The sequence below is a fragment of the Anarhichas minor genome, unplaced genomic scaffold (assembly GCF_050575085.1).
Source record: "Anarhichas minor isolate MPS153535 unplaced genomic scaffold, ASM5057508v1 ptg000008l, whole genome shotgun sequence".
In the NCBI taxonomy this organism is placed as follows: Eukaryota; Metazoa; Chordata; class Actinopteri; order Perciformes; family Anarhichadidae; genus Anarhichas; species Anarhichas minor.
This window is the reverse complement of record NW_027466454.1, coordinates 467,865-494,532: the sequence shown is the minus strand read 5'-3', so window position 1 is coordinate 494,532 and position 26,668 is coordinate 467,865. Positions and strand designations below refer to the sequence as shown.

Here is a 26,668-nt window from a genome sequence, read left to right as displayed (position 1 = left end):
CACGAATAAAACCTCCCACCCCCTACACACATATTGCTATATACAGTATATATTGCTGATACCGGCCGATACACATGCCAACATGTGAATAGGGGCAGTACTTAAAGCATTGAACTGGTGTGATGTGTGTGTTGCTAGAGTGGATCTCTTTCACGTTCCAAGTAAATCGAGTATGGAGGGTTTGCCACTTGCCCAGATTCTATTGCTTCTAACATACTACACCACACCCCAACATAATGCAAAGTAATCTGTGAGAAATCAGTTATGAGTGAAATCCTGTTTGGTGTGTCATGATTGCCTTACACTCAAATAACCCGTCCCCTTGAGCAAATTATAGAGAAAGAGGTAAAAGAGGAAAACAGTTTGAAGTCAGAAAGGGGAAGAGCAAGCCTCCAAGGCTTTACAGCGGTATATTAGTGAGTGAGACCGAGAGAGAGAGAGAGAGAGAGAGAGAGAGAGAGAGAGAGAGAGAGAGAGAAAGTGAGAGTGTGTGTTTTATAACTTTGCCTGCACCAGTCACACAGGCTGAGTGGTTCCAGGCTACACTAGAGGGACAGATTCCAGGTGAAATACACTTTGACTCTATTCCAAGGGAGACGGACTGTGTGTGGTTTTCAGTGTTAGGAAGTGTTCAAAAAATGACCAAAAGGTCAGAATCTACTCAAAAAGATGGAAAAGTCGCAGCAAGTGGACACAAAGTTTCCAAAAATGAGAGCCAGTCAGATCCCGATGGAAAAATGCAGGACCAGGACGACAGGAAGGTGGGACTGGGGAAAAAGGTGACCCTGCTCCGAGGAATATCCATCATCATCGGCACCATCATCGGTGCCGGGATCTTCATCTCTCCAAAAGGCATCCTGAAGCACTCAGGCAGTGTAGGAATGTCCCTCATTGTGTGGATCGCCTGCGGCGTGCTGTCCCTGTTCGGTGAGTTGGTTCACAGGTGGATCAGTAGATGGAAAATATGTCTTTTCTTATTTTGAGAGTAGCAACATTGAATGGGAAAAGTGTTGGTGGAGGTGAAAGTTACAAAACATGTTCACTGTCTGTACACCGATTACTAAATAAACAACTAAATAAACAGAAGTCCATTTCCATGTATTGAATCAGCCCCTAAAACAGTTGATATGTAAATAACTTTATTAGGAATGATTTACGTTATAAATCTGAGTAGCCACACAATGTGATGCAGGAGTCAGGCCTACCTCACTCACAAAGCTGTGCTTGCTTTGCTGGTTGTGCGTGAATAGTCATCAATGATGACCAAGACTGTATTCTTTTGCAATAGCAATTGCTTCATTGCTAATAAGGCATATAGGGTCAGCGTTGCTGTGAGTTTACAGTGTCTGCTTGGAAAGTTCTGGCCCTTGGATTAATGTAGTTGATTACCGCTAGTGTACAGCTTTTGTAAAAATATTTTAAAAAGGAGAAATGGATCATTTTTCTAAAAAAACATAAATATGTTCCACCAAGCTGGTAATGTCTTTAACTTAATATTTGTAACTACACACTGACTACATTTAATAAGGATGCAAATAGTAACACTAACTATTGTTAAATAAGTACGCACAAAAAACACTGAACTTCACCTTGGCTTCTGGTGGTATAAGAATATTTTTGTACCTTTTAAGATTGATTAAAACAAATCTGATCTGGTCTGAACTGATCTGTGGTGTCTTTCTACAGCCTCCATCCACCCAAACCTACTTCTGTTCACTCCAATCAATAAAACACAAGACAAGCAGCGATTAGGTTTGTCACCACAGTGTAATTGGGAAAACATTATAGAACAATATAAAAGTAATTTCGTGGAGTTAGAGTTGAAATCCTGGTGCTGGAGGAGGCAGTGCTGAAGTGTTGCTGTGCACATCTGTGTATTCTAGCATATATTGTTGCAGTATCCCTAAATCTTTCAGTTGTTGCACAGTAATGAAAAGTCCAAGCACATTATCCCTAAATACCCTTCCTTGAACCCCTTTTCAGCTTCCCTTAATTTGTATTCCCTGAACTTGTAATTACAATTTGTCCACCTAAATCTGTTTCTCTTAAGTTATGGGTTGAGATCCTGAAAGGCTCCCACAGTCATATATCTGGGTGATTGTGAGGGCCAGGGAGGGACTGTACATTTCTATAGATGTGGCCGACACAGTTAAACAGCCATGGGACTGTTGTGTGCCGGCCTTCTTGCTTCAGAGCCAGAGCTAATCAGTCACCTCTGTCCCTGCAGGAGCCCTGTGCTACGCTGAACTGGGGACTTGTATTAAGAAGTCTGGTGGACACTACACATATATACTGGAAGCCTTTGGACCTCAGATGGCGTTCATAAGACTATGGGCTGATCTCATAGCTATAAGGTAATGTCTGCCTCCTTACCTCAAGTTTACTGAGCCTAACTTAAAAAGTGCATACTTTTTTTTTATAATAACAATGGATCAAATCAATATGTTCTCTTCCCAACTCGTCACATACGGATGCTTGGCCAGGACCCCTTGGCGTCAATTTTAACACACTGAGTACCCTTTAGCGTAATCTTTCTGATGTGCAGGGTCGTCCGATAGACCTCATTGTGGTTACCGTTGTGAATTTGAACAAAACTACACGGTCAGGTTTAGGAAAAGATCATGGTTTGTTTTAAAATAACTACATTTGTTTTTGTAAGTTACGTAAGTTTGCATGTAAGTTAAAATAAGTTAGCCTTAACGTTTTGTTTTGTCTTGTGGGTGTAAATCCTGTGTATGTTTTTTAACTTACATATGTAACTTAAGTTTGTTACACAAGTAACTTACATATGTAATTTAAAATAAGTCACCGTCCTCCTGGGTGAAAGTCCTGTGTCCCTACGCTTACTTTGTTGCTCTTTATACTACATACATACCTGCCTACCTTCTTTACTCCTTTCATAACTAGAGGCTGTCCTTCACGTGCAAAACTGAAATCTGAATTCTTTATCCAAAATTGTGTTGAATGGTCACGGAAAAAAAAGGATGGCCCAAAGACATTAGTAATCTCTTGGCCACTAAACAAAAGCTTCCTGCTATTTCATTGATTCATTAGCCCCATTTGGGACTAGCACTATCCATTGCACCCATCTTATTAATTAGGGTTAGGTTAAGTTTTTTGTTTTGTATTGTGAATTCTGCGCCACAAATAGAATAATAAAATCAATCAGACTCAGTGTGCAAGGTCTCTGTACGTGATGATTTTTATCGGATGACGGATTTTTAAAAAAGCATACGGAAAATTATGTCATGTTAAAGGAGTACATTGTAAAGATAATTATCATCCTATTCTGCAGGTCCCCTCAGTTCTACTGAGCCTTTTCTTATTTATCAGCTCGTCGCTTTGGTTTGACAGCCCAGAACTTTACTGTTTTTGTTCATTCTCAGTGATCTTATCAGCCTGGACGGACAGATATTTTTCCTCAGGAATTGATGAACACCAAATCAGAGCTAAAAGAGGGTGAATATTGGACTTATATTGTAATTGGCCCGTAGCACCAATCTAAATGAATGCTAATGGTGTTTACAGCTGTTATCTATTATGTTCACTGTCACAACTTTTGCATAAACAGTGGATGAAGTGCATCGATACAAAGCTTCCCTGTACTGTTCAACTTTGGTAAACTCACACAAATCATATAAATTTGCCAAATTGCAAATTGTCTTGTCAGTACAGGAGTCAGGAGTCAGTGGTATGCATACATTCCCTTGAATTAAGTGTGTTAACTAACTGTCCAGTGAAGACGAGTGGAAGTATTTCACTGTGCCACTTTCTGATCCAACTCGACACTTATACTTTGATTGCAATAAACGGATAAAAAGGAGGAACGGGGAACACCTACGGCTACATCCGTTTCTGATGCAACAATGTCAGGACGTCAGTGATGACAGGAGGAAAATCTTGACGCAGATAGGCGTTTGTGAAAACAGCGTCATGCAAATCATTCGCGCCTTCTTGCGTCCATTTTCGTCTTTGCATTGTAATCTTGGCACGCGAAAATGTGCTTCGCGTTTGGTGTGAACACAGCCTAACACTGGTTGTAGGAATACTCCACAAAGAATTATTTAAGTTTCAAACATTGCCTGTAGGCTTAGAAAGGTATCTCAGGAATAACAGATTCATGAACAACAGCTAGACACAGTTGGCACTTATAATGGATTCTAATGGCCTTAATTGAGTAGATACGTTTCAAAACACTGCAGCATAATTCCTTTCCAGATGTGTTCCAAACACACTTTCTTTACACCAGAGCAGACAAGAACCTAATTACTTCTTGGTACAGCAATCAAATAAATCAAAGACTGTCTGACAAAGGATTGAAAACCGCAGGTGCAAATCTATTAGACTGTGTTGGGTGACAGAGCCCAGCACACCAGGCAAATAAAAGCCCTATCTGGCCGCGACCTCGTGAGGTGAGCTACTGAGTTTAGTTTAGGCTGGTGAGGTGAGAAAAGGCCATGTGTGCAGCTGTCTATGTACACAGCCAAGTCGAATAGTATAAACAGTCCAGTGGCTATCCTAAGCTGTCCAATCTTATGCTGGCCTCGGGCTAGTGGGACTCAATGGAAGCCATGGGAAATGAACAGAGACAGAGGCAGAGAAGGAAAACAAGAATGAGGGAGACAAAGAGAGATGTCCATGGCTTTAGCAGCTCAGTGGCTGCTGTGGGAAATGAGGGAAACACTGACCATCGGATAATACACACACACACACACACACACATACACACACACACACACTTAGAAAAGATCATAGAGGACAAGATGCACGTACACACGGGTGTCTGATTATTTCCACAGTCTGTGTGTGATTAGTAAAACTCAGCCACGCAGATGTACAGTACGTGTTTTTGAAACAACAGTGGGCCTTCATAGACAATGAAGCCTGTTAAGCTGTTTCCTTCAGCTCGTAAAGTGAACTTGTGGACTTTAATAAAACACCTTGGGAACTTGAACTTAACCACTGCATTTGCAGGTATATTTTAATTAATTTACATTTTTTTAATCCTTCCAGTAGCGTGATTTTTTCACTCTCTTGCCTTCTCCCCTCATGTGGACACAAATGGAATGTGATCATACACAACAAAACCAAAGGTGAACTGCTCATTTAACATCCCAGAATTAAATCCCTCTTTCAGTATCATGGATAGCGCAACTCGGTCAGGTCAAGTATTTCCTATATGCATGTAATTGTACACATGTAGAATTTAAATGTTTAACTAAACACTGAAAAGTGTATGGAAAAGATATTTACACTAAACTTTATATTTACATTGCACACGTGTGTACATGAAAGCTACAACAATAGAACCGCGAATCAAGCTGTCTGTCTGCAGCCAGCTGTCTATTTACAAATCCACCAGACTGCAACATTATTATTCATTTTTTGTATGACATTCTTTGAGATGTATCTATGTTTTATTTTGTCTTATAACGACTTGCCACCTGCCTTTTCGGCCAGGTTGTCATTGGAAATGTAAACTGGTTCTTAATTGACTTATCTGGTTAAATAACGGAATAAATAGATAAATACATTTGGAGTCCTTGTGTGTCCACCTAATGAATATAAGTCCAATATTCTCTATCTTGTAGCTCTGCATTTGGTCGCTACCAACTCCTGAGAAAATAACATCCCAGCTCTGGTGATGCTAAATGCTCCACTATGTTTATCAGCTAGTCTCTAACAGAGTACTTTGGATTTATCAGAGCTTTCTCACTGAAGTTGGGGGCTGTACAACCAAAACCATGTGCTAAGACGCTCCATAGAGCTGAGTATTGACTAATGTTCTTCGTCCATCTCTGTATGTGTTTCTTCCAGGCCTGCAGCGATGGCAGTCATCTCTCTGGCCTTTGGTCAGTACATCCTGGAGCCTCTGTTCATGCCCTGTGCTATCCCCCCCATGGCTGTCAAACTGGCCACCGCCATCGGCATAAGTATGTATACCATTAATACATCGGTGTGGCAATATGTCAGGATATTATCCTTTTGATCTGTTGAATCCTATCTGTAAATGACAGGACATGTGCACGTCTCCAAAGGAGGAGGAAGACGGTGGTGGAAGAGATATTGCGGTCCTTTACTTAATTAACAGTAGCAATGCTACAATGTAAAAAATACTCCATCAAGGGGCAGCCTGGTAGCTCACTGGGTAGAGCTCGAACCATTAAGGCTTAGTCCTGGCTGAAGTGGACCAGGGCCTTTTCCTGCAAGTCAACCCCTCTCTCTCTCTCCAGCATTTATCTATCACATGAAGCAGACATGCTGAAAATAATTATCTTGGTGAAAAAACTCCACAAGTAAAAGTCGTGCATTCAAAGTTTTACTTCATACAATTCTGACTCCAGCGATAAATGAGCGGCAGCCAGCAGCAGCTGCTCTCTGTCTTTTTCTGTTTTCTGCAATTTGCCTACGGATTAAAAACGTATCTTATTTCAAAGGACAGAAGTATCATAAACAAAATGTAAAAAAAAAAGAAAGAAAAGTACATAGTATGAAAAATAGTGACCCCCATGAGTGTGATAGTCAGTAAGTTAAGCTTTATTTATTAAGGAACTCTTGGTAAGATCAAGATTACAAAAGAGACCTGAGAACAAATGTTATACACACAAGATCACAACAAGAAAATGCATTCACTCATTACAACCATCAACCACGTACAGCCACTAATTCAAATGTATTTCATTTTATTATTATATTCCTGAGTCTTTAGCATTTTGCTGTTGTATGTGGTTGAGTTGGAACTTATTTGAACTATTAAATATATAGTTTGGTAGTTCATTCTATAACAACATAAATGTATCTCAGAATTGTACTGTACTTGAGTAAATGAACTTAGTTACATTCTGCCAAAGAGAGGATGATGTCAGCTGTCCACATGAAAACAAACCCAGGACTATCTTTTCTTAGGTAACCTGTGCATTAAATCAATACATAGACAGTACCGCAGCTGTTAAGTAAAATACAACCTAGAGTGAAATTTGCTGTTGTTGGATAGCTAACATTGCTGCCTCAAAACCAAATCTTCCCATGGTAATTTCTAGCATAATAAAGCCACATTCATGCATGCGTTTTTAATTTTGAATTGGCTGAATAATGATGTAGGGTTAGGGTTATCATAGGTTGTTATGTGCACACTCCTATAGTTAGGCCAGATGCAGGATACTAATGAGTATTCTGACTTTCTCACATTATCAAAAACGGAATTTGTTGCAAATATGTCACAGAAATCACAAAGATTATACAAAATCTTTGATTCCAGATATTTTCAAAAGAGTGACACATTATACAATGACAAATCCACTGGTTTTGGCAGCTTTGATCCAGTGCATGGATACATTTCTTTCCTTCAATGTCACATTTTCTCAGGTCCTTTCTCAGAATCCAATAGAATAGCTGATCGGATCAACGGAAAAATGGTACATGGACTGTACTTGTATTTCTCTTTTCTAGTCTTCCGACCACTCAAAGCTCTTTAACACTACATGTCATCATTCATCCATTCACACCCATTCATACACTGACGTATGCCACCTGCCCATCAGGACTATCTAACATTTATACTACATTCACACTCCGTAGGCACATCGACATGGTACTAGCAGAGCCAGGGATTGAACCGCCGATCCTCTGATTGAAGGACGACCCTGCTCTACCACAGTCGCCCCAGTCCATACTATTTCAGTGCAAGTGTAGGCACAAGAAACAAGACAACTCAACACAAGAAAGACAATATCATGTGGACCAAAGTACTGGTTGTGGTTTGATCAAGTCTTTAGGTTTTCAGAAGTTCTATTTCCTCTACGATCTATGGGTAACGTTAGGCAACTAAACCACTTGGTTAAATTGAGGCAAAGATTAGATTTAAAAAGATTCAAACATGAACTGTTAAACTGTGTTAAGACACAAACTTAAGTCTACACATTTAAGCCAAACCTGCCCATGCCCACTCACCATCTTAACCTACCTAACTCTCTGATTTGCTTATTGAAGGACACACTACTTGCTGCATTGGCACTGAATGTTGTCACTGGCCATAAATTGTGTGCTATAAAATTCCCCAATAGCAACCTAAGTCCTGTCTGTCTTTCTCTGTCCCTGTAGCTTCTGTTATGTACCTGAACAGTATGAGTGTGACATGGACAGCGAGGATTCAAATCCTCCTCACCTTCAGCAAGCTGCTGGCCATCAGCATGATCATAGTACCTGGAATGTACCAGCTCTTTAAGGGTAAGACACCATCATCATCACTATCATCACCACCTCTAGTAGAATCTATTAGTATTATTCTAGAGCCCATATACTCCAAGATACATGTATATACCGGCTGTACTCAACTCGACTTGCTCTTTTTTGGTTTTTCATTAGCAAAATGTGTGGATGGTAATTTATGTCACTATGTCGGTGGTATACTTCACCGATACTAGAAGGTGGAGTCAAATCACTGCAGACCACTGATTGTTCAGAAAGACTTGTCACGATTACGACACGGAACGTTCTGCACAAACTGGCCATTTTAAAATAGCTAAGCTAATGTCAATAGCAACCTCAGTTGTTTTTCTTCACTCAACCTAAATTTTAAAAAAGCCTGCAAAAGTTTGCCGAACAACTGACAAAGATTGTCCTCTGTTTAGTTGCTGATGAAAAGATTCAGCCAGTGTCGTATTGTAGGTGATGTCAGGGCAGTTTCATGCTGCCTTCAGCTGAGGATCCCGAATACACTGAGGGGGTACTATCCGCAGTGAAAAAGGAAATAGGGAATAGGACCTGATACAAAAAGTGAGTTGAGTTGAGTTGAGTCGAGCCGAGCCAAGCCGAACCATGCAGTGGAAATGAGGTGTTATGCCTAATTTATGATCCTACGGTTGCAAATGGTAAATGGACTGAAACTTGTATAGAGCCTTTCTAGTCTTCTGACCACTCAAAGCGCTTTCTCACCCATTTATACATTGATGGCAGGGGCTACCATGCAAGGTGCCACCAGCCCATTAGGACTAACTACCTCATTCATACCCCACACATACACTGTAGGCACAGCCTTTGAGGATGACTCATGCTTCCTCTGAGCCACAGTGCAGGCTGGCACTTGCATGTCTTGTGCACTCCAGGCTTACATAGTACTGCTGTGGTTTACACATAGCATGTCATTTCTCTTAGATTTGCATCTGCGGTTTTCAATCCTTTGTCAGACAGTCTTTGATTTATTTGATTGCTAAGTAACTGCTGAAATACTGCCTTCCGGCTCTTATGTCCAATCAGATGTCAGCGGTGTCTGACATATGACAATTGTTGAAGAAATCATTCAAGTCCAGTTCAGAAGTTGCTGTGGTGTTGTGAGTTCAATAAAGCATACCGGTATACTGGTGACCTCACAGACACAGAGCAGATCTGAGCCGGTGAGTTGACCCCTGCACAAATGAAGAAAGAAGCATTTTATACAGGGAGCCAGATCAGTGGTTAGACCAGGCATGGGCAAACTACGGCCCGTTGGGCTTTTTAATCCGGCCCGTCAAATATTGGTACAAAATTGTCCAAACTATAATAAAGACTAGGGCTGGGCAGCATACCGGTTTTAATTATCCGTATGATATGAATTCTTCACACACCATTACACCGGTGCATAGTCGAAACAACTGCTATCTGCTTTCAACAGGAAGCTAAATGTATTCTTTACCGCGATCGAACGGCCAGCGCCAGTTTTCTTATATGTATTGAGAGGGAACCCTAGTCATGGTCATAACTTTATAACACAACAATTAATAACCCACAACTAACGCTCTTTAACAGAGAAAAACACCACAGCACACAACAGTCTGTGACACATAAACAATTTGTAACACTAATTTATAAAACATTTATAAAATTTCACCGCCGAACTGCATGCTGGGTACAGCTCCCGAGCGAGCCTGCTTGCTAGCATAACAGTCTGCTATCAGCTGGGAGAGGCTCCGTCGCTCCAGTTACGTTACATTAAAGAACAGAACAGAGCGATGCAGGATGAACAAAGACAGACCGGAGATGCACCGATAGAGTTTGACACATTTGTTATAAATGTACATTGGTGCAAAGAGGCGATAAGAAGCTGTACAGGGAGGGGCTTAGGACCCAGGGGAATGTAGGTGAAGGAAACGGGAAGAAACGGAAGACACGCCACACAAGCAGCTGTTCACCGCTCGTCACGATCCTGCAGACCAGTGATTCTTAACTGGTGGTTCGTCGCGGACCCGTTTTCAGTGGGTCGCGGGCCTTTGCTTTATGCAGCGAAGTTATTCACGCTCCTTTCCAGCATTTAAGACACTTGTTCAGCGGTGCAGGAAAAACACCGACCAATGCGTTGTAAATCACGTCACGTGATGCAGTTTAGCCAATAAAATAAGGGTATTCTGATAAGTTTCCTGACGCCAGTGAGATGTACCTACACCGTGACACAGGGGGGAGAGACAAGGAAAGACATTACAGAGCAGAACTCTAATAATGTTAGATGTGACAGTCAAATATGTGTATCATCCGGTCAAATAATCAAACTGCTGAAAAGACCACAGTCATTAACCTTTACACTAAAAACACTGTGTCAAAAATGACTACTTAATAAGTAAGTGCATGATAAAATATGCATTAATGCGATAAAAAAATACAGTGTAAGATCCCAGCTAACTGATGAACACCTCAGATCTGTTCTGAGAATTGCCACAACCAAACTGACACCAAATGTTGACGCACTGGTTAAAAAGGGTGACCAACAACACTGTTCCCACTGAAATTAAATGCAAGTTACTTTTTAGGTCATGGCTTTTACTTGTGATTTATATTAGTTCACACAAACAAAAAAAATTCATCTGCTACTGGCCCGGCCCGTCTGTCAAATTTTAAAACTCAATGTGGCCCCCGAGCCAAAAAGTTTGCCCACCCCTGGGTTAGACTGTATGTAAATACTAGAAGACAGAGGTAAGGGGGGACTATGACAATGGGCAGGAACCAGGGCATTCACATTCAGACCTGCAGGAAGGACATACAGTTGGCATTTGGTCAATCAAGGGGTCGACACAGCAGGGGCCTGAAGTAGCACCTAGGCTTCATCTGGTTAGGAAGTCTGGCCCCAATGTGTATTCTTTATCACTATGCCTGACGCATAGTCACATTTTTATGGAGGTGCGCAGCGCATCTCTACAGCTCTGCAAGCTCTGCTAGCTACGAAAATCATCACTGCAGCTTTGCAGAAGCTCTGTGCAAGATTTATATAAGGAGTATAGTAATAAACTACATGTTAATGTTAATGTTTCAACCATGTTACTGTTGTTCAGGAACATTGTCAGACTTCACACTGAATTTTCAGCTGTACAAATTAACATAGCTCTCTTTGTCTCAAACAACAGCAACATGTACTAAAAATATAACCTTGAAGCCTTGCAGTCCGTGATACACAGCTGCTCACAGCAAGAGCTCAGGCATTTCCCAATGTCTTCACTGCTGGTGTTAGAAGTGGCCCTACATCACAGCACATGGACACCGTCTTCAGCTATGGACCTCACTTTTAAATCTGCTTATGTGTGTGTATAAAGTACACTAGTACACATGCAATTTTGGTGAATGTTCACCTCTACTGGAATTGATATTACATATCATATATAATATTACTCAAAATGACTTCAGTTAATTATCATACACATTTCTGCAGACCAGCTAAAGCCAATAACATTAACAGATCCTGATGACTACAGCATCTGTATTCATCCTATGACCCTCCATCATAAAAAGGATTATAATGAAATATTGTTCATTTAAAATCTGCATTTAAAGGTAAACAAAGGCCCCAGCATAGATGACCAGGCTTCTGCCTCTGTTTTAGAGGTTTATTGGTGTTTATTTTGATTTTATGCCCATACGTGATTCTACGTGGATCAGGCCCCTGTTGGGAACACGGTTCCTTGGCATAGCATAGTTGGATATCTCTAACATGCAGATATTCAAACCAACTGCTGAATAAACTGTATATATTTACTATTTAATATTGCTTTAACTAGTGTGTATGAATTATTAATTTGAGAGTATGAGTTATCAAAAACTGTACTCCTGATAGAGTTTAATTTCACTTCAGAAACAGCCAACTACTTTTAACACAATCTAAGGGGGGGGTAATGTATTCACCTCTGCATGTCTTCACAGAGTGCTCATTACAAACAATTCATGCCTCTCAACATTTTAGTGCGAAATGATTGTGTTTTATTTGTTTGTATGAGCAGTTTTTGTCCGTAAATGTGAGCTCTTATATAAAACACTGATTACATTGACAGTGATTAAATCTGCCTGAAGTACCTTTGTTGTACAGAAGAATCTACTTCTCCAAGCTAATAAGGCAGAGTACTGCTGCATTCATCTGTTTTATTGTTGAAATTACTTTTATGGTTACTATTATTATTGTTATGGCTATGACCACTACTGGTGTAAGAACTATTTACAGAAATCATTCAATTGCTGTAACATTCCCTCTTCATTTAGGAGCAATTATGGTGCTACAAAATGCCAACGAATAGAAATGTGTGTGTGTGTGTGTGTGTGTGTGTGTGTGTGTGTGTGTGTGTGTGTGTGTGTGTGTGCGCGCATGCATTTTTGTGTTTGTAGGAGAGACCAAGAACTTTGAGAATGCCTTTGAGCTGAGCAATGTGAAGCTGTCTGGAATGCCACTAGCCTTCTACTCTGGGATGTATGCATACGCTGGGTGGTAGGTATGGTCCTCACACACAGAGACACACCACACACTCTCATCCCGTGTCAAGCTTTTTAATACCTGGGCAACCCATCCTGACCTTTTTGTCTTAGAGAGACCGTGATTCACACCGAATTGCATTATCTGAACTAAACCATCTAAACTTACAATCTGTTCAAAACCGATTATCCTGCAGCCATGACACAACAGTCAGACTCAAGGTGTCCTTACGAGATCTTTCAGACTCCCGATAAATCTTAAGCCTCCACCCCTCCATCAGTGATGGCCAAAAACCGCATACACCAATGTAATAGCCAACCAACCTCTCATTATCAGCAACCTCCTTCCTGCCAGTACACAACCCACAACCCTGGCCCCCATGGAGCGCTTGCATTGCTACCACCTTATCGATTCCGCCGTATCCACGTCCACAAATGGAGTCCGGCATCAGAGACTGGAACGTTACCAGCCTCCAACGATTTCTGAAAGGGAAACGTATACCCCTCTCCCGCATCCAAAATATGGTCACCTTATTCCATTCACTAGAACCAACCACAGTCAGTGTTGTTATGCATGACGTTATAGGCCTTTCTGCTGCCTTAGCGGCCACAGCCCTCATCATCACCCCCCATCCTGGTGGGGGCCAGTTTGTCTTTTCCCCTGTACCTGCTCTTTCTGCATCTGATAGGTCTCAGAGCATCTTAGACCAAACCATCCAGGTCCTCTGCCGCTGGTCATTTTAGGCATATTTGTTCTACATCTGCAACAGTCTTAGCGATCTCTGTCAAGCCCACATTCAACTCAGCTCAATTTAAATCTGATTCTTTTGGGGTCCTCTATTCAGCTCGGGTTGAAACACGCCTGAAACGGAATCCCTGTACTGAGTCATATAGATCAAATTCCTCTTCCACCTGCACCGCTCCCCTCTACATCCATTCATCAGTACTAGACATCCAATACCTCCTGTTCTCTGCTGTATAGGTGGCATACCACACATTAAAGCACTGACAGAGGATCCTTTACTGTGTCTGCAATGATCACTGCTGGGATGTTTTATTCAACAAAGGCAACCCACAATTGGTTATCCCGCGTCTAGACCAAGAGCGTAACAGTGTTTTTCACTCTCACGTCTCACACAACAGCTGTCCTTTTAATCAATGCAGGGGCCTACATCGGCGTCACAGCTCCGTCTCATGGGAGTAAACACGACTTGAAACGTTAACTTAGGCTTCAACTCTATTTTTTTGACAATAGGCATGTAAACCTGAGCAAAGAAGGACCCGGAAACGTCTTGGGTATTAAGTGTTGAGTGTTCATGTAGTAACCTACTCAGGCAATTAGCTCAAAGCTGTCATACAATACATTCCATAAAACTTGAAGAAACAAAAAACTAACTCACCAAAGTTTCTTCCAGCTTCACAGCGGCTGAGCTTGTCCTCTTCATGTAGACTGCCATGTTTCTACAGTAGCCCAGAATGGACAAACCTTACACTAGTTAGGCCCGTTGGCATTTTCACGAGAGGTTTCAGTTGGTTGCAATCTGCAACCTCACCTCTTGATGCCACCAAATCCTACACACTAGATATTTAAATGGTCTCAGTTTGATGCATATTATTTTGAATGTCTTCACTTCAGTTCTGTATACATTGCACATGATTTACCATTCATTAATCCTTGGAGGTTATAAAATAACTGTTTCCTTTTGCAGGTTCTATTTGAACTTTCTGACAGAGGAGGTAGATAACCCTGAGCGGTAAGTTGAATCTATGTATTGGCCGTATCAGCATAGTTTATCTATATTTGCTGAATTTAAAACCCAATGGAAAACAAGAAAATATTTTCCATCAGATTTTAAATTCAGCAGTAGTTGCACAAAGGTTAAATTGCACCATATTAATGGGAAAGATTTTGAATGCAGCGATAATCAATATTTTTATACAAACAACAGTTGCTCATAGTGATGAAGTCATAAAGAGTTATCTCCCGCTTGGCAGTATTAATTAGCTCTAATTTAGCTTGTTGTTTTGGTTTTAAGTCTGTAACTTTATTGAATTGGTTCACTCTCATGGTTCTCATCAACCTGGTTTTCCACCAGCAGGTAGCTGTTTTCAGGGAAAACCCGTTGTACACTACCTGCCTAATAGCTAAAAGAAAAAGTGTTTCACTTGCTGGTGAACACAGGGGAGCATTTAGCAGCTAAAGAGACCAAAAGTCAAACTAAAAAAAGACAAATGATTATATTGTACTGTGAACAATTCACACAGTGAATAAACTAACAAGTATTGTGTGTGCCTATCTCATCCGGTTGTGCCATAGAGCTCCATTATTGTCTAAAAACACATTAATTAGCCACACTGTACTGGGTGACATGTATCTTCATTACTTTGAACACACACACTGTAGTTTGTTTCACTCAATCCCACACACACGCCATCCTGCTGTAACAAATACTCACTAGAGCACCAAATGTGAATTAGTCCGCTACTGAAAAAACAAATTCATTTAAATTTCCTCATTTTTGAGTTTCGTTTTTTAAAAAGTACAGTGGTCATCTGTTTGAAAAATAAAGCTATATTTCGTTCATGTCTTCAGTAGGAACCAATGGGCTTGGGGCTGACAGACACAAACAGTGTAGGATAGACCACCATTTGAATAGCAGCTTTTATTTGATCATTTATGTTATACCCTCCTGAAATAAGTTAACTCTGTGCATTTATTTCCTCCAGCAACAGTGTTTCATTTAGATGAATATCATACAGATAAAGAGAAAGTCAGAGGTCATAACAGAGGTGACAAAAATGTGAATGAGATGCATAAGTGAATTACAGCAATTACAGTACTGCTTCTGTTAATATCCCTCATGCCATCAGGACTATACCATTAGCTATCGGTATCTCCATGGCGATTGTGACTTCCTGCTACGTGCTGACCAATGTGGCATACTACACTGTGATGTCAGCAGACGAGCTCCTGGCCTCAGAAGCTGTTGCTGTGGTAAGTAATACTAATGGAAAGGCTAAAAAATATTACCCAAAGAAAACACATTATTTTCTGGCTAACTTCTCTTTTACCCATTGTAGTATTGTATTTCTATTTACGGGGCACAATCTTAGTTGTTAAAACTAAGTTGTTAATCTCATCAGAAAAAATGCACCATTTAATAAACATTTCCGAGACATGATATTGTAAAAGTAGATTTACGATCACAAAATGTAGTACAGTAAGTTGCTCCGAATGTATGAGAATTGAATGGAGATTTTTAAAAGAATGTGGCCTTTTCTTACGTAGGGTACAATTTAATTCATGAAGCTTTTGCTTACCGTTTTTTCCAAAGTCTGTTTGTTGTTGGAGCAGCTGATAACGGCATAGGTGTGAACTGACCTACTAAGAGCTGTCCACTTGTGATCACAAAAGACATGTGTTAATGCCAGGTCTGACAGATCAGCCTCCCAGCTGCTGTTAATGTGTTTGTTACAGCCCAACCCTGTGAATGCTAATGTAAAGCTTCTAGTCCAAACCAATGACAGTAATAAAAAAATATCCTGATAATCTTAGTCCCTGGACTACTTTTTAAGGAACTAAAGGGTTCCTCCATCCCATCTGCGATTCCATTGCAGTTTCAACACATGGACGACTGAAAAAATAAACACACCAAGCTGGACTGTTGGTGGGAGACAGTGTAGATGTGGATAGCCTTGCTTGAGTTTATGAATAGGGTAACTCTGCTCAACAAACATAATCATGTCAGAAGTGAAAGTGCTGTCAAATGCAAATTCTCTTTCAGGGACATAAGCAACCATATAGTTTGAAGTTTACAGTTTTTCCCTCTAGTGTCTCTATCTGGAAGCAGCATTGTATGTTCTGATCAATCATCTAGGATTTAATGAGTATCAAATGTCTTATTCTTGTTGAAAAATGTTACTTTAACAATTTTAAGTAGGACTTTGGGTGACATACTTAGTGGGTTAATGCACACCATCCTAGATGCTGTTTCTATTTACATCATGTACTATGCCAAGGTGTAGGCCATTGCACATGGGACATTTTTTTCCCAAAGGGAAATCTGCTGCTTTGTGAGTTCTACCAAATTTCTTACATTGGATATGTTCCTTTAGCCATTTGACCACTTTATCTGTTCTTAATTCTTTGAGCTTTCACACTTCGAGGTTGATTGATAGTATGCACACAGATACCTCATTTGGGGTTGTGGCTGATGTCCTAGTGCAGTGTATCTACATGGGGACTTCCAATCATCCCAGAGGAGAATGGTAGCTGACGAAAATCTTTTACTTGTCTCTTTCTTTTTAATTTAGGAAGTTGTTGGCTTGTGTTACAACTGCTTGACATTGCGCCTCTCCTTCAAGCCATGCAGAGAAGACCACTATAGTGATCATTAGGAGAGGCTCAGCGCTACAGTGACTTTACTCACCAACTACTGAACATGTAAAGCACAGGATAGTTCTGGTATACCTTTTCCGGATTTAAGTGACTGTAGCATCCCGACTAATGACTTCACTGCAACATCCTAGGACCCCGCAGCATCTCTACAAGCTACTCTAAAATAATTCATTATGGTTTGTATCTGGGCCAGGGCAAGTTGATGTGGTTGACCGTACTGTCTCTCTAAGGCTGCCATTGTCTCGAGAAAGGTTTTGGGGCATGGGTATAGGACAGGGCAATATGGTGAGCAGAGGGGAGATGTTGGTAATCCGATATAATACAAAATGTGTACAGTTCAGGTTCCTCTACTGGTACAAGGTCAGTTAAAGCCATCTTCAACATTACAAACTCATGAATGGTAAATGGACTGTACTTGTATAGCCTTTTTCTAGTCACCCAGTCATACACTGATGGTAGAGGATACTATGCAAGGTACCTTCTGCCTATCACACACTGCAGGCACAAATTTGAGGCCGAGCGCCCCCTTTTTTGGGGGCTGTGGAGAAAGTTTAGCATATACCGTCCGAAAAAATGCACTTATCACAAATGAAAATAGTGATGTTGCACATCAGATTAAACAGCAGAACCTGGGCTACAAGAATATGTAAGCCGTTTTTACATGCTCCAAACACAACTCAAACATTATCTAAATGAATGACCAAATATCAAAATCCATATAGCGCCACCTAGTCAACCCACTCGCCACATTTCTGGCTCTACCTCTGTGGTATTTTATGCAGTACGCACACACGATATCTCAAAAGAAAGCAGACACTCCACAGATTCCGCACATTAAATCCAGCTACAACAAAGCATCAGCTTGTGTCGAGTAATCCAGGAAGATTTTTGTGAAGCGCGTATCGAGGCTTGTGTTGGTGACGTATGTGGTGACGTCCGAAGCCTCGCGAGCCAGCCGTACCACGTGACTGATTCAGGAAATGGTTCGTGGGTTTGGCGTGCGATTCAAAATATAAGGGGCAGCAAAACGCAATGGATCCCCCCTTACATTTTCTGAACTTGGGACTTTATTGCGCATTTGTTTGCAATCTATTTGAGCATCACAAACATCATTCATTTATTTATTCAATTCAAAACTTCACACACCAAAGCCACACACACATTTATTGTCCACTTGATGGCGTAGTAGAGCAAATGAAGCGCCATGAAACTTCGGTCCACGAGTGAACCAATTGGATGGAAAGCTTCAATGCTTCATGAAGCTTCATCTCGCCATCACTAAACAACAGAAATCGCTCCATCAAACGATAGTTATAAAATTTCACTTACCTTTGCTGTTTTTCATCGATATATTTATTTTCCCGGTAATTCCAGACAGAAATACGTTGGACCTATGTCCTGTGTTACACTAAAATTATTCTGGGCGTTTCTACGTTGCTGAGTCCAAGCAGGAAGTGTTAGAATCGCCTTGCGTCACAACCAAGCATGTCTCACAGGACGGCGCCCTGCTGATTCTGATTGGCTAACAGTGCTGTCAATCTCATTTTGGTCGGTATAGGATTCTGGCCTTCAAAATGAAGCCAAAACTGCTGTATTTGGATGTATTGAACACCATTAGTGATATACAAGTGAAATATATAGGTTCAATACAATACAGTGGTGCCACGGTTCGGCCGTCTGTTGTCAGAGCAACAGCGGGAGCTTCGGACATTTGATTCTGTTTGGGCTTTTGTTTTCTTTTACAAAGCAGGAATTATGGTCTGGAGAAATGGGCCGTGGCGATTTCTTTAGCGCTGTTTGAATCAGTAGGGAACCGCTGCCTAAACGCGGCGGGGAGAGTTTGTAGCGTGCATGCTGCTGTTGGTTTTCCTGCTGAGCTAGTTTAGCGTAGCCAGAACACACGAGCCTCACCAGAGTACAATGTTGTTCTTCCGTGGTGGGAATGTCAGACAGCACGTTGTCTGTTACGTGGTGGGAGTGTCAGACAGCACGTTGTCTGTTATGTCGGGTGGGTTGCCAGGTTGAGCGCAGTGGCTCCACCGAGAACATTATATTTCCCACAATTTAAGCTTCTGCATTTTCCAAATGCACTAGTAATATTCAAATGTATTGTTCGGTTCGTAAGCCTCGCACTGAACGGTTTAATACGAATACGTGTATTGTTACACCCCAAGAAACAAATAATAACCGTAGCTGTGTTAGGTTCATAGAACCTCTAGACTGTGGGGAAACCGCATGTAATCCAGCCGCTTACACAAAGAGAACCGGTTTCAATTATAAACAAAGCATTTAATACATCTCATGCTTTACAGTTACACCGAATATGACCTGCTCACCCCAAAAAGCGTTACCACCCACCCAGTGGTACAGGAGCAAGAGGCCGGAATTTCTTTCTCCCCCGCCTTACATAGTTCAAAAAACATCCCATAATGTCCGTAGTTCCTATTGGCTAAATCCAGTTGGCTCCTCCTCCTCGCAGGACCCTCGCACGGGTATGACCTGTAATTGCCTGTCTAGAAATCTATCTGTCCCTTACTCCCAACATACTATTCTTTACAGTTTAAAACATTCAATGACTGTCTTTTATGGCTTAACACTTCTATGGTAAACATTCTATATACAGATAAAGATTTGCAACTTTTGGCAAAAACCTTCACAAGTTTCACAAGCATAGAGCTAAAGGTGCTACAAATTCTACTAAGATACACTTCTAACTACAAATCACTTGTAACTACAAATCCTAAAACACTTCTACAATTATGAATCTTCTAATTATGTATTCCAAGACACTTCTAATTATGATTTCTTAATTATGAATTATTAAACACTATTATAATTTCTTAAAGCACAGTTCTAAACCCAAATTTCCTACAGCTGTGGCATCATAATTAGGTTATTAGGAGGTGGTTCAACGTTAGTAGGACAGCACTGAAGGCCCAGGTATAAAATGCACGGCACGCCACTGCAATACACATGTACTCTGCTGAGGCACGTGTGTTCTGGGAGGCTATGCTAAACTAGCTTAGCAGGAAAACAACACCCACAAACTCACGCTACAAGCACACATGCTACAAACTCTCCCTGCAGCGTTTAGCTGTTCCCTATCGATTCAAACAGGGCTAAAGCAATCGCTACACAATCCCTATTTCTCCAGACCATAATTCTTGCTTTGTAAAAGAAAACAGATACATGAATACACGCATGACGGGATGCTTCATCATTATCGGGATGCTTCATCATTAACGGACAATGCATGTAGTCAAAATCAATGTAATTAACACAATGACAAGAACAAACTCACAAGAACCAGTCACATATATTTATTAGTGCTGGGCAACGATTACAAATTTTAATCGCGATTAATCGCATGATTTTTTTGCGATTAATAGCATTGTTATGCGCGAAATTTAATAATGAATTCAAAAGTAGTGTATTGCGCACTTTTATTTTAAAAGTACTGCTATATGAACAAAAGTGCAATAACATTTGGTTTGCAAGCACTTTAAACAAATAAGGTTATTTTTAACAGCAGTATTCCCTTTACACAGTAGCAGTTATAATACAGTTACAATGATTCTGATAATAGATATTCAGCCCGTGTTCACAACTTTATCTTCATGTGTGCAATAGATGCAATTTGAAATATACACCTTGAAAACTGCAAACCTATCTACGTCATGTTTTTGTGTTTGTTAAATTCTCAGTAGCGATAAATAAATGAAATGCTTATCATACATATTACAAACAAAACAACTTTAAAAACTAATATGTGTGGTATTTGTTATAAATGTGTGTTGGTACATAGAGGGTGATAAGAAGCTGTACATGGAGGGACTTAGGACCCAGGGGAATGTAGGTGAAGCAAGGGAACCTGGAGGGTGTCTGTACCGTGGCAGTAACCTGCATGAGGAAGTTGTGCTGATAAAGAGTTGCAGTTAAGAGCGATTTCTTTTTCCTCTTCATAAGAGTTTGATATTGATATTTTACAGGTAAAAAAGCAATAAAATGTCAAGAATTGTCATTATTCTTGTTCTATAATTTCATAAATTCAACAAACTACAGTTTTTGTATATATATAATATAACTATATATACAACTTTATAAGCTGCGATATCAAATAGCTTTTGCGGTTCCAGACAAATTTTATTTGGTGGAAAATAGGGCAAAATGGCTCTTTGGATAGTAAAGGTTGCCGACCCCTAGGTTAACAGTTTTATATTCGCTAAATTAATGGACTGTTTTGCTTTGTTTTTGTTTCGCTTCCTGGAAGAGGAAGCGGACAATTTTCCCGCAGACCTCCCCCATCACTCGGAGGACCGACCGGTCAGACCACGAAATCAACTCCTAGTGGCGTCTGGGCAGATTTTGGTCATTGTGTTTATCATCTTGTTTGTGTTGCTTAAATTACTGTCATTTTTATAACAAGGTGTGTATGCCCAATAATCGCCGAGATTAACGACCGAGATCGTTAGTGTTAGCGAGACCTGTTAATATTAATAATTGTTAATAATCTTACTCACATTAAAAATTATATTGACGTCAATAATTTAGTTTTTATATATGCTGATAACTCAATTAGCTCCTTTTCATTCCCAACACTACAAATGCACATTTTTCCCTCACAGCCCGTCCTTGTCCATAGCGTGGACTGGGATTAATCAGCACTGAATGGCTTCTTGAATAATAAGCAGCTTTCTCTCCCACGTCTGCATGACCCATTTAACCTTCCTCCTGTGTTGGCTTTCTGTTACCATCTCTTATGTTAACGGGTCGGTTTTGACCCGTGTCTTAAATCAGCTGTAAAATACACTAAAAACAATTATCTATCATCCAATTTGTTTCTCATCTCTTGGTTACCTTGTTAGGCTTCCTTATCCATGAACATATTGGTTTTAATATTTTTGGTGTGGGCCTCTGGGCCTTTTCTTTGTCAGTATACCCCTCGATTTCAATTAAAAGAATGTTAAAATGAACCTCAAGAGAATCATATAAATAAATAAAAGGTTGTTGTGTTACCTGACTATTACTGAGGGGTATTAGAACACATCTCTTAAATAAATTTGTTTTATTTATTTTTTCATTTTAATATTATTAACTATAGTAACATCTATGGTGTTAGGGTCAATTTCGACCCATATATATTTACTTCAAGAAAAAGGCTCAAAAGTATTTTTTTCAGCACCCATCTGTCCCAGACATCCCTGATGGGGGCAAGCTTGTCAGATATTGCTCTGGTATCTCTGTTGTCAAATCTGAGGACTCTTGATATCATTTGAAAGGTCTGAAGTGACATTGTTGCCCGGAAAATATTTCTGCCTGTCGATGCGTCCCAGAGACTATCAGTGGCCTCATTGCAGGATCTGTACACTCCAGCAATAAGAAGAACACCAATATAAGCATCCAGGTATTCCTCATCAATGTCTTTCCACATGTCGCCATGGACTTTTTTTCCTTCAAGGTTTGTCATAGCAATGATGACTCTTTTTAGTGACAATGGCATAAATAGCTCAAAACATGTCTTGATGTCACTGACTCTCATCACAGCAAACCTTGTGATTCCAGGGGTCATTTTGATGACATTTGCAGCAGCTGCCCTGCCATGTACATCATGAGGTACTGAGCTCCAACAGATCTTACCATTTTTGGACTTGTATCTTTCAGCGGGAGCAGCTTCACCACCGGTGACCTCCTCATCAGACTCATCAGATGTGTCTGTGTCTTCTGGATGCTACTCCACATTGTCTTCCTCCTCAGAAACCTGCTCATCCGTCTCGCTATGCTGCTCTATGTCCTCTCCCTCATTTTCACCAAAAATATGATCCAGAACTTGTCTCACTGAAAATCTTTTCATTTTTGCATGCTGCAAATTGGAGATGTGCACTCTGCAAGTCACCAACTCTATACTGAATTGACCTCACATGTCTGGACATCCGTCTTCGTTTGTTTTGTTTTTGTGCAGGTATACTGGATAACAAGGCAAAATGAGAATCCCCTAAAGCTCACATGATTGGGAGAGGAGCTGGCTGTCAGTGTGTTGGCTGACGGTGCACTTATGATTTCAGTTTTGGCTCTAATTATTGCTTTATAATATTATTTTTATAACTGGGTCGAAACCGACCCTAACAACACAAAGGTCATAATTTCAACCAGAGCATTTTATAATTTAGCGAAAAAAAATGTTTTTGTTTTATTTTGTTGAAATAGAGGTTCCTGACAAAGTCAAAAAGCCTTGATGCAATAAACAAATTTTTTGTGGTTCCTTTAAGCATTTAAAACCTAAAACGGGTCGGTGCCGACCCTAACACAAGAGGAAGGTTAAGACAATTACTGCCAGCAGCCCTGTCAACTGTTCTTATTTCATCTAACCAACTACAGTTAAAAAAATAAGTCAAACTACAATTCACTAAACTGACAGTTGAAGTATTTGATACATTCACAGTGGAACCCTGCTTACCTTTTACAACAATATCTAACATTTTGCGGAATAGGCTACACCTGTTTGCTTTCTTTCCAAAAGTGTCAGTGCGTTGTTCAGAGCTGGAGTCAGGACACGGGAGGCTGGAAGGAGAAAAGTCACCTATTCCTAACAAAATATTAAAATGTCAATTTGTGGGGTTTGTCGTAACTGTTTCTTGACAAACAAGCTACTAGCAAGTCTAAACGAACAGCAAGCTGCTTGGGATAATGCTACCAAGTATGGAATGCTGAATGAGACAAAATGAAGGAAAGCAATATTGTGGGTGACCAGAGGTACCTCTTTCCTCCTCATTTGTACTGTTGGCATCTGGGTGGTAGTATTTTCCCCCTCTATTCATAAATACAGTTATTAAGTTGTTAAACAGGTAATGCGCTAGCTCTTTAAGAGGATGTCTATCTATCTATCTATCTATCCATCTATCTATCTATCTATCCATCTATCCATCTATCTATCTATCCATCCAAGTTATATTCTCAAGTGTTGAAGTTCTCCTTTAATAAGAACAAAGTGTCATTAATACATTCTTTACTTGGAAAAGGAGGCCTTGAAGTGACAAAAACAATGAGGGCAGAGTTTCTCAAATGAATGAATAATATACCATGAGTTTGTGGGAAGATACACTGCTGATATATGTTGGTGACTTATTACATCCTTGAAGCAACGCATATCATTGCTCTCTTTGCTCCCTCTCTGTCTCTACCTGTCAGACTTTTGCAGAGAAGCTGATGGGGAAGTTCTCGATAGTGGTGCCGGTTTTTGTGGCCTTGTCCTGCTTCGGATCCATGAATGGCGGCCTCTTCGCTTTATCAAGGTAAAGATGCTTCCTCTCTGCTGTCTCACATGTATTACCAACGACAACACACAACATATGTATTTTAAATTCAGTAAAGTGCCATATAGCACTGATGATTTGTTCAGTTTGGCTGAGTCTTAAACAAGAGTTGAGTGTGAGGCCTGAAGTAAATCACTAGTAAACACCGGGTACAAATCATTGAATGGGTGAAATTATCTGCACTCTATTAGTTCACATTGTAAATTGAGTAAATTATACATTACAGCACTACTTCCATCAGTCAAGGAAAATTAACACTTGCTGTAGATTTTTCATTTTAAAAGTCTACCAGGAATTGGAGGGATTTTTTATTTGAGACACAGGAAGGCTGTAAATGGTAAATATTTGTTCAGGCAGTGTTGAGTTTCATAAACAATAACTTTTGAAAGACCCCAAAATAGCAAATTGGAAGAGAAACAGGGAAGCTTCTTACAAAAGTGTAATGAAATGCATATCTACAGATCTGCCACCAGGGAGACCGCTGTTTGTTCTCCATGTGAAACGAGGAGTCACCGTTGATAAGTCATCTAATTTGTTTGCTTCAGTAATGGCACAGTTTTTTAAAAGTTTTTTTTTAACCCAAACGTATTCTTTTCCGAAACTTAACTAAGTAGTTTTGTTGCCTGAATTGGTTGTTTCCTGTTTATTTTTTAAAGACTGTATGCATGTAACGAGCGGAAATTGACGTGTGGCTGGCTTTCATAGAAATAGCCATGGAAAATGAGGAGTTACTTTTCATAAGGTACTATACAAACCGTTTAAGTTGTCTAATGCTTCAAACATAAAGTTTTGCAGCTGAGAGCAATATGCCTTTCCTTGCTTCTGATTGCAATTATCCATATGAAAAAGTATAAATGCACATGATGCCGATGGGCCACGACAGTCAGCACAGACTTTCAGACAGGAAGGTGATGAGGTGGTGCTTTCCTGTTCGTCTGAGCTGACACACATCCTCTTCACAGTGCAATTGGGGGTCAGTGGGTGGGGGTGAATGGGGTGCAGGTTGTTGATTGATGTCAGAGTCAGAGCGGGTGAAGGGTGTGAATCCAGTAAAACACATTCAGCTCGTCAGCCAGTTGATGATCAGTGTATGTGTAATATATATATATATATATATATATATATATATATATATATATATATATGTATATTTGTAACGTGTGTTTTTGTGTTCACCAGAATGTTTTTCGTAGCATCCCGAGAAGGACAGCTCCCTGAGGTTTTGTCTATGATCCATGTCCGCAGGCACACTCCACTGGCTGCTGTCCTCATACTGGTCAGTTTACTGCAATTTGAACAACAATGACAAAAGTCAATAACTGTTCATTAGAAAAAAACTGACAACACTAAACATTACTCATACCCCCATTTTAAATAACAACTATTGATAACAGCAATTGCAAATATCATTCAACAACAATCTACAAGGACATCAATACTAATGTTGAAACAAATAATACTTACCATATTATATGTTAATTATTGCCAGTGGTAACATATGAAGCATAATGTTGTTGCTGTGGTTACCTGCATATACCTTGCATGCTGGCATATGTTAAACAATTGACCATGTTTGAGGTGTCTTGATAGTAGATTTTAATGGACAACTGACCGTGGCAGAAATAGGACTGTCTACACAAGCCATTGCTTCTCCCACATTGGATACAAATCTTTTAACTTCTTAAATGTGTGTGTGTGTGTGTGTGTGTGTGTGTGTGTGTGTGTGTGTGTGTGGTCAGTACCCTATGACCATACTCCAGGTGTTTGTGGGAGACATCTACAGCCTGTTGAACTTCATGAGCTTCCTGCGGTGGCTGTTCATCGGTGTGGTGGTGCTGGGCCTAATCTACCTCCGATATACAAAGCCTGACCTCCCCCGCCCCTTTAAGGTCAGTGTTTCCACACCTGTCCACATCTGTAGTTACTCATTTTGCTGAGAAAATCTTAAGTCATGTTTAAAGGTTACATGTGTGTATCTGCTTGCAGACAGTATATGGCTAATAATAACAGGCGTCACTTCTGACTTCTGACCCAGGTCCCGCTCTTCATCCCAGTGGTGTTCTGCCTCACATGTTTCTTCATGGTCTTTCTGTCTCTGTACTCGGACCCGGTCAACACAGGGATTGGATTTGCCATTTCCCTCACTGGCATCCCTGCCTACTACATCTTCATTTGCTTCAACCACAGACCAAAGTGGCTTCAGAGGGCTTTAGGTAAGTCGTTGCTTATACAATGGAACATCACATTCAGCAGCACATGA

General features: G+C 40.4%; 1 protein-coding gene across 1 annotated transcript; it reads left to right on the top strand.

Annotated features, from left to right (window-relative positions):
• The first annotated feature begins 638 nt into the window (after nucleotides 1–638).
• On the top strand, nucleotides 639–26,668 carry slc7a11 (solute carrier family 7 member 11). Its single transcript, XM_076086819.1, has 11 exons — nucleotides 639–927; nucleotides 2,228–2,354; nucleotides 5,818–5,933; nucleotides 8,101–8,226; nucleotides 12,616–12,715; nucleotides 14,409–14,453; nucleotides 15,571–15,694; nucleotides 24,284–24,387; nucleotides 25,588–25,684; nucleotides 26,148–26,297; nucleotides 26,444–26,668. Exons 1-11 carry the CDS (start codon nucleotides 639–641, stop codon nucleotides 26,666–26,668), a joined length of 1,503 nt encoding a protein of 500 aa, XP_075942934.1.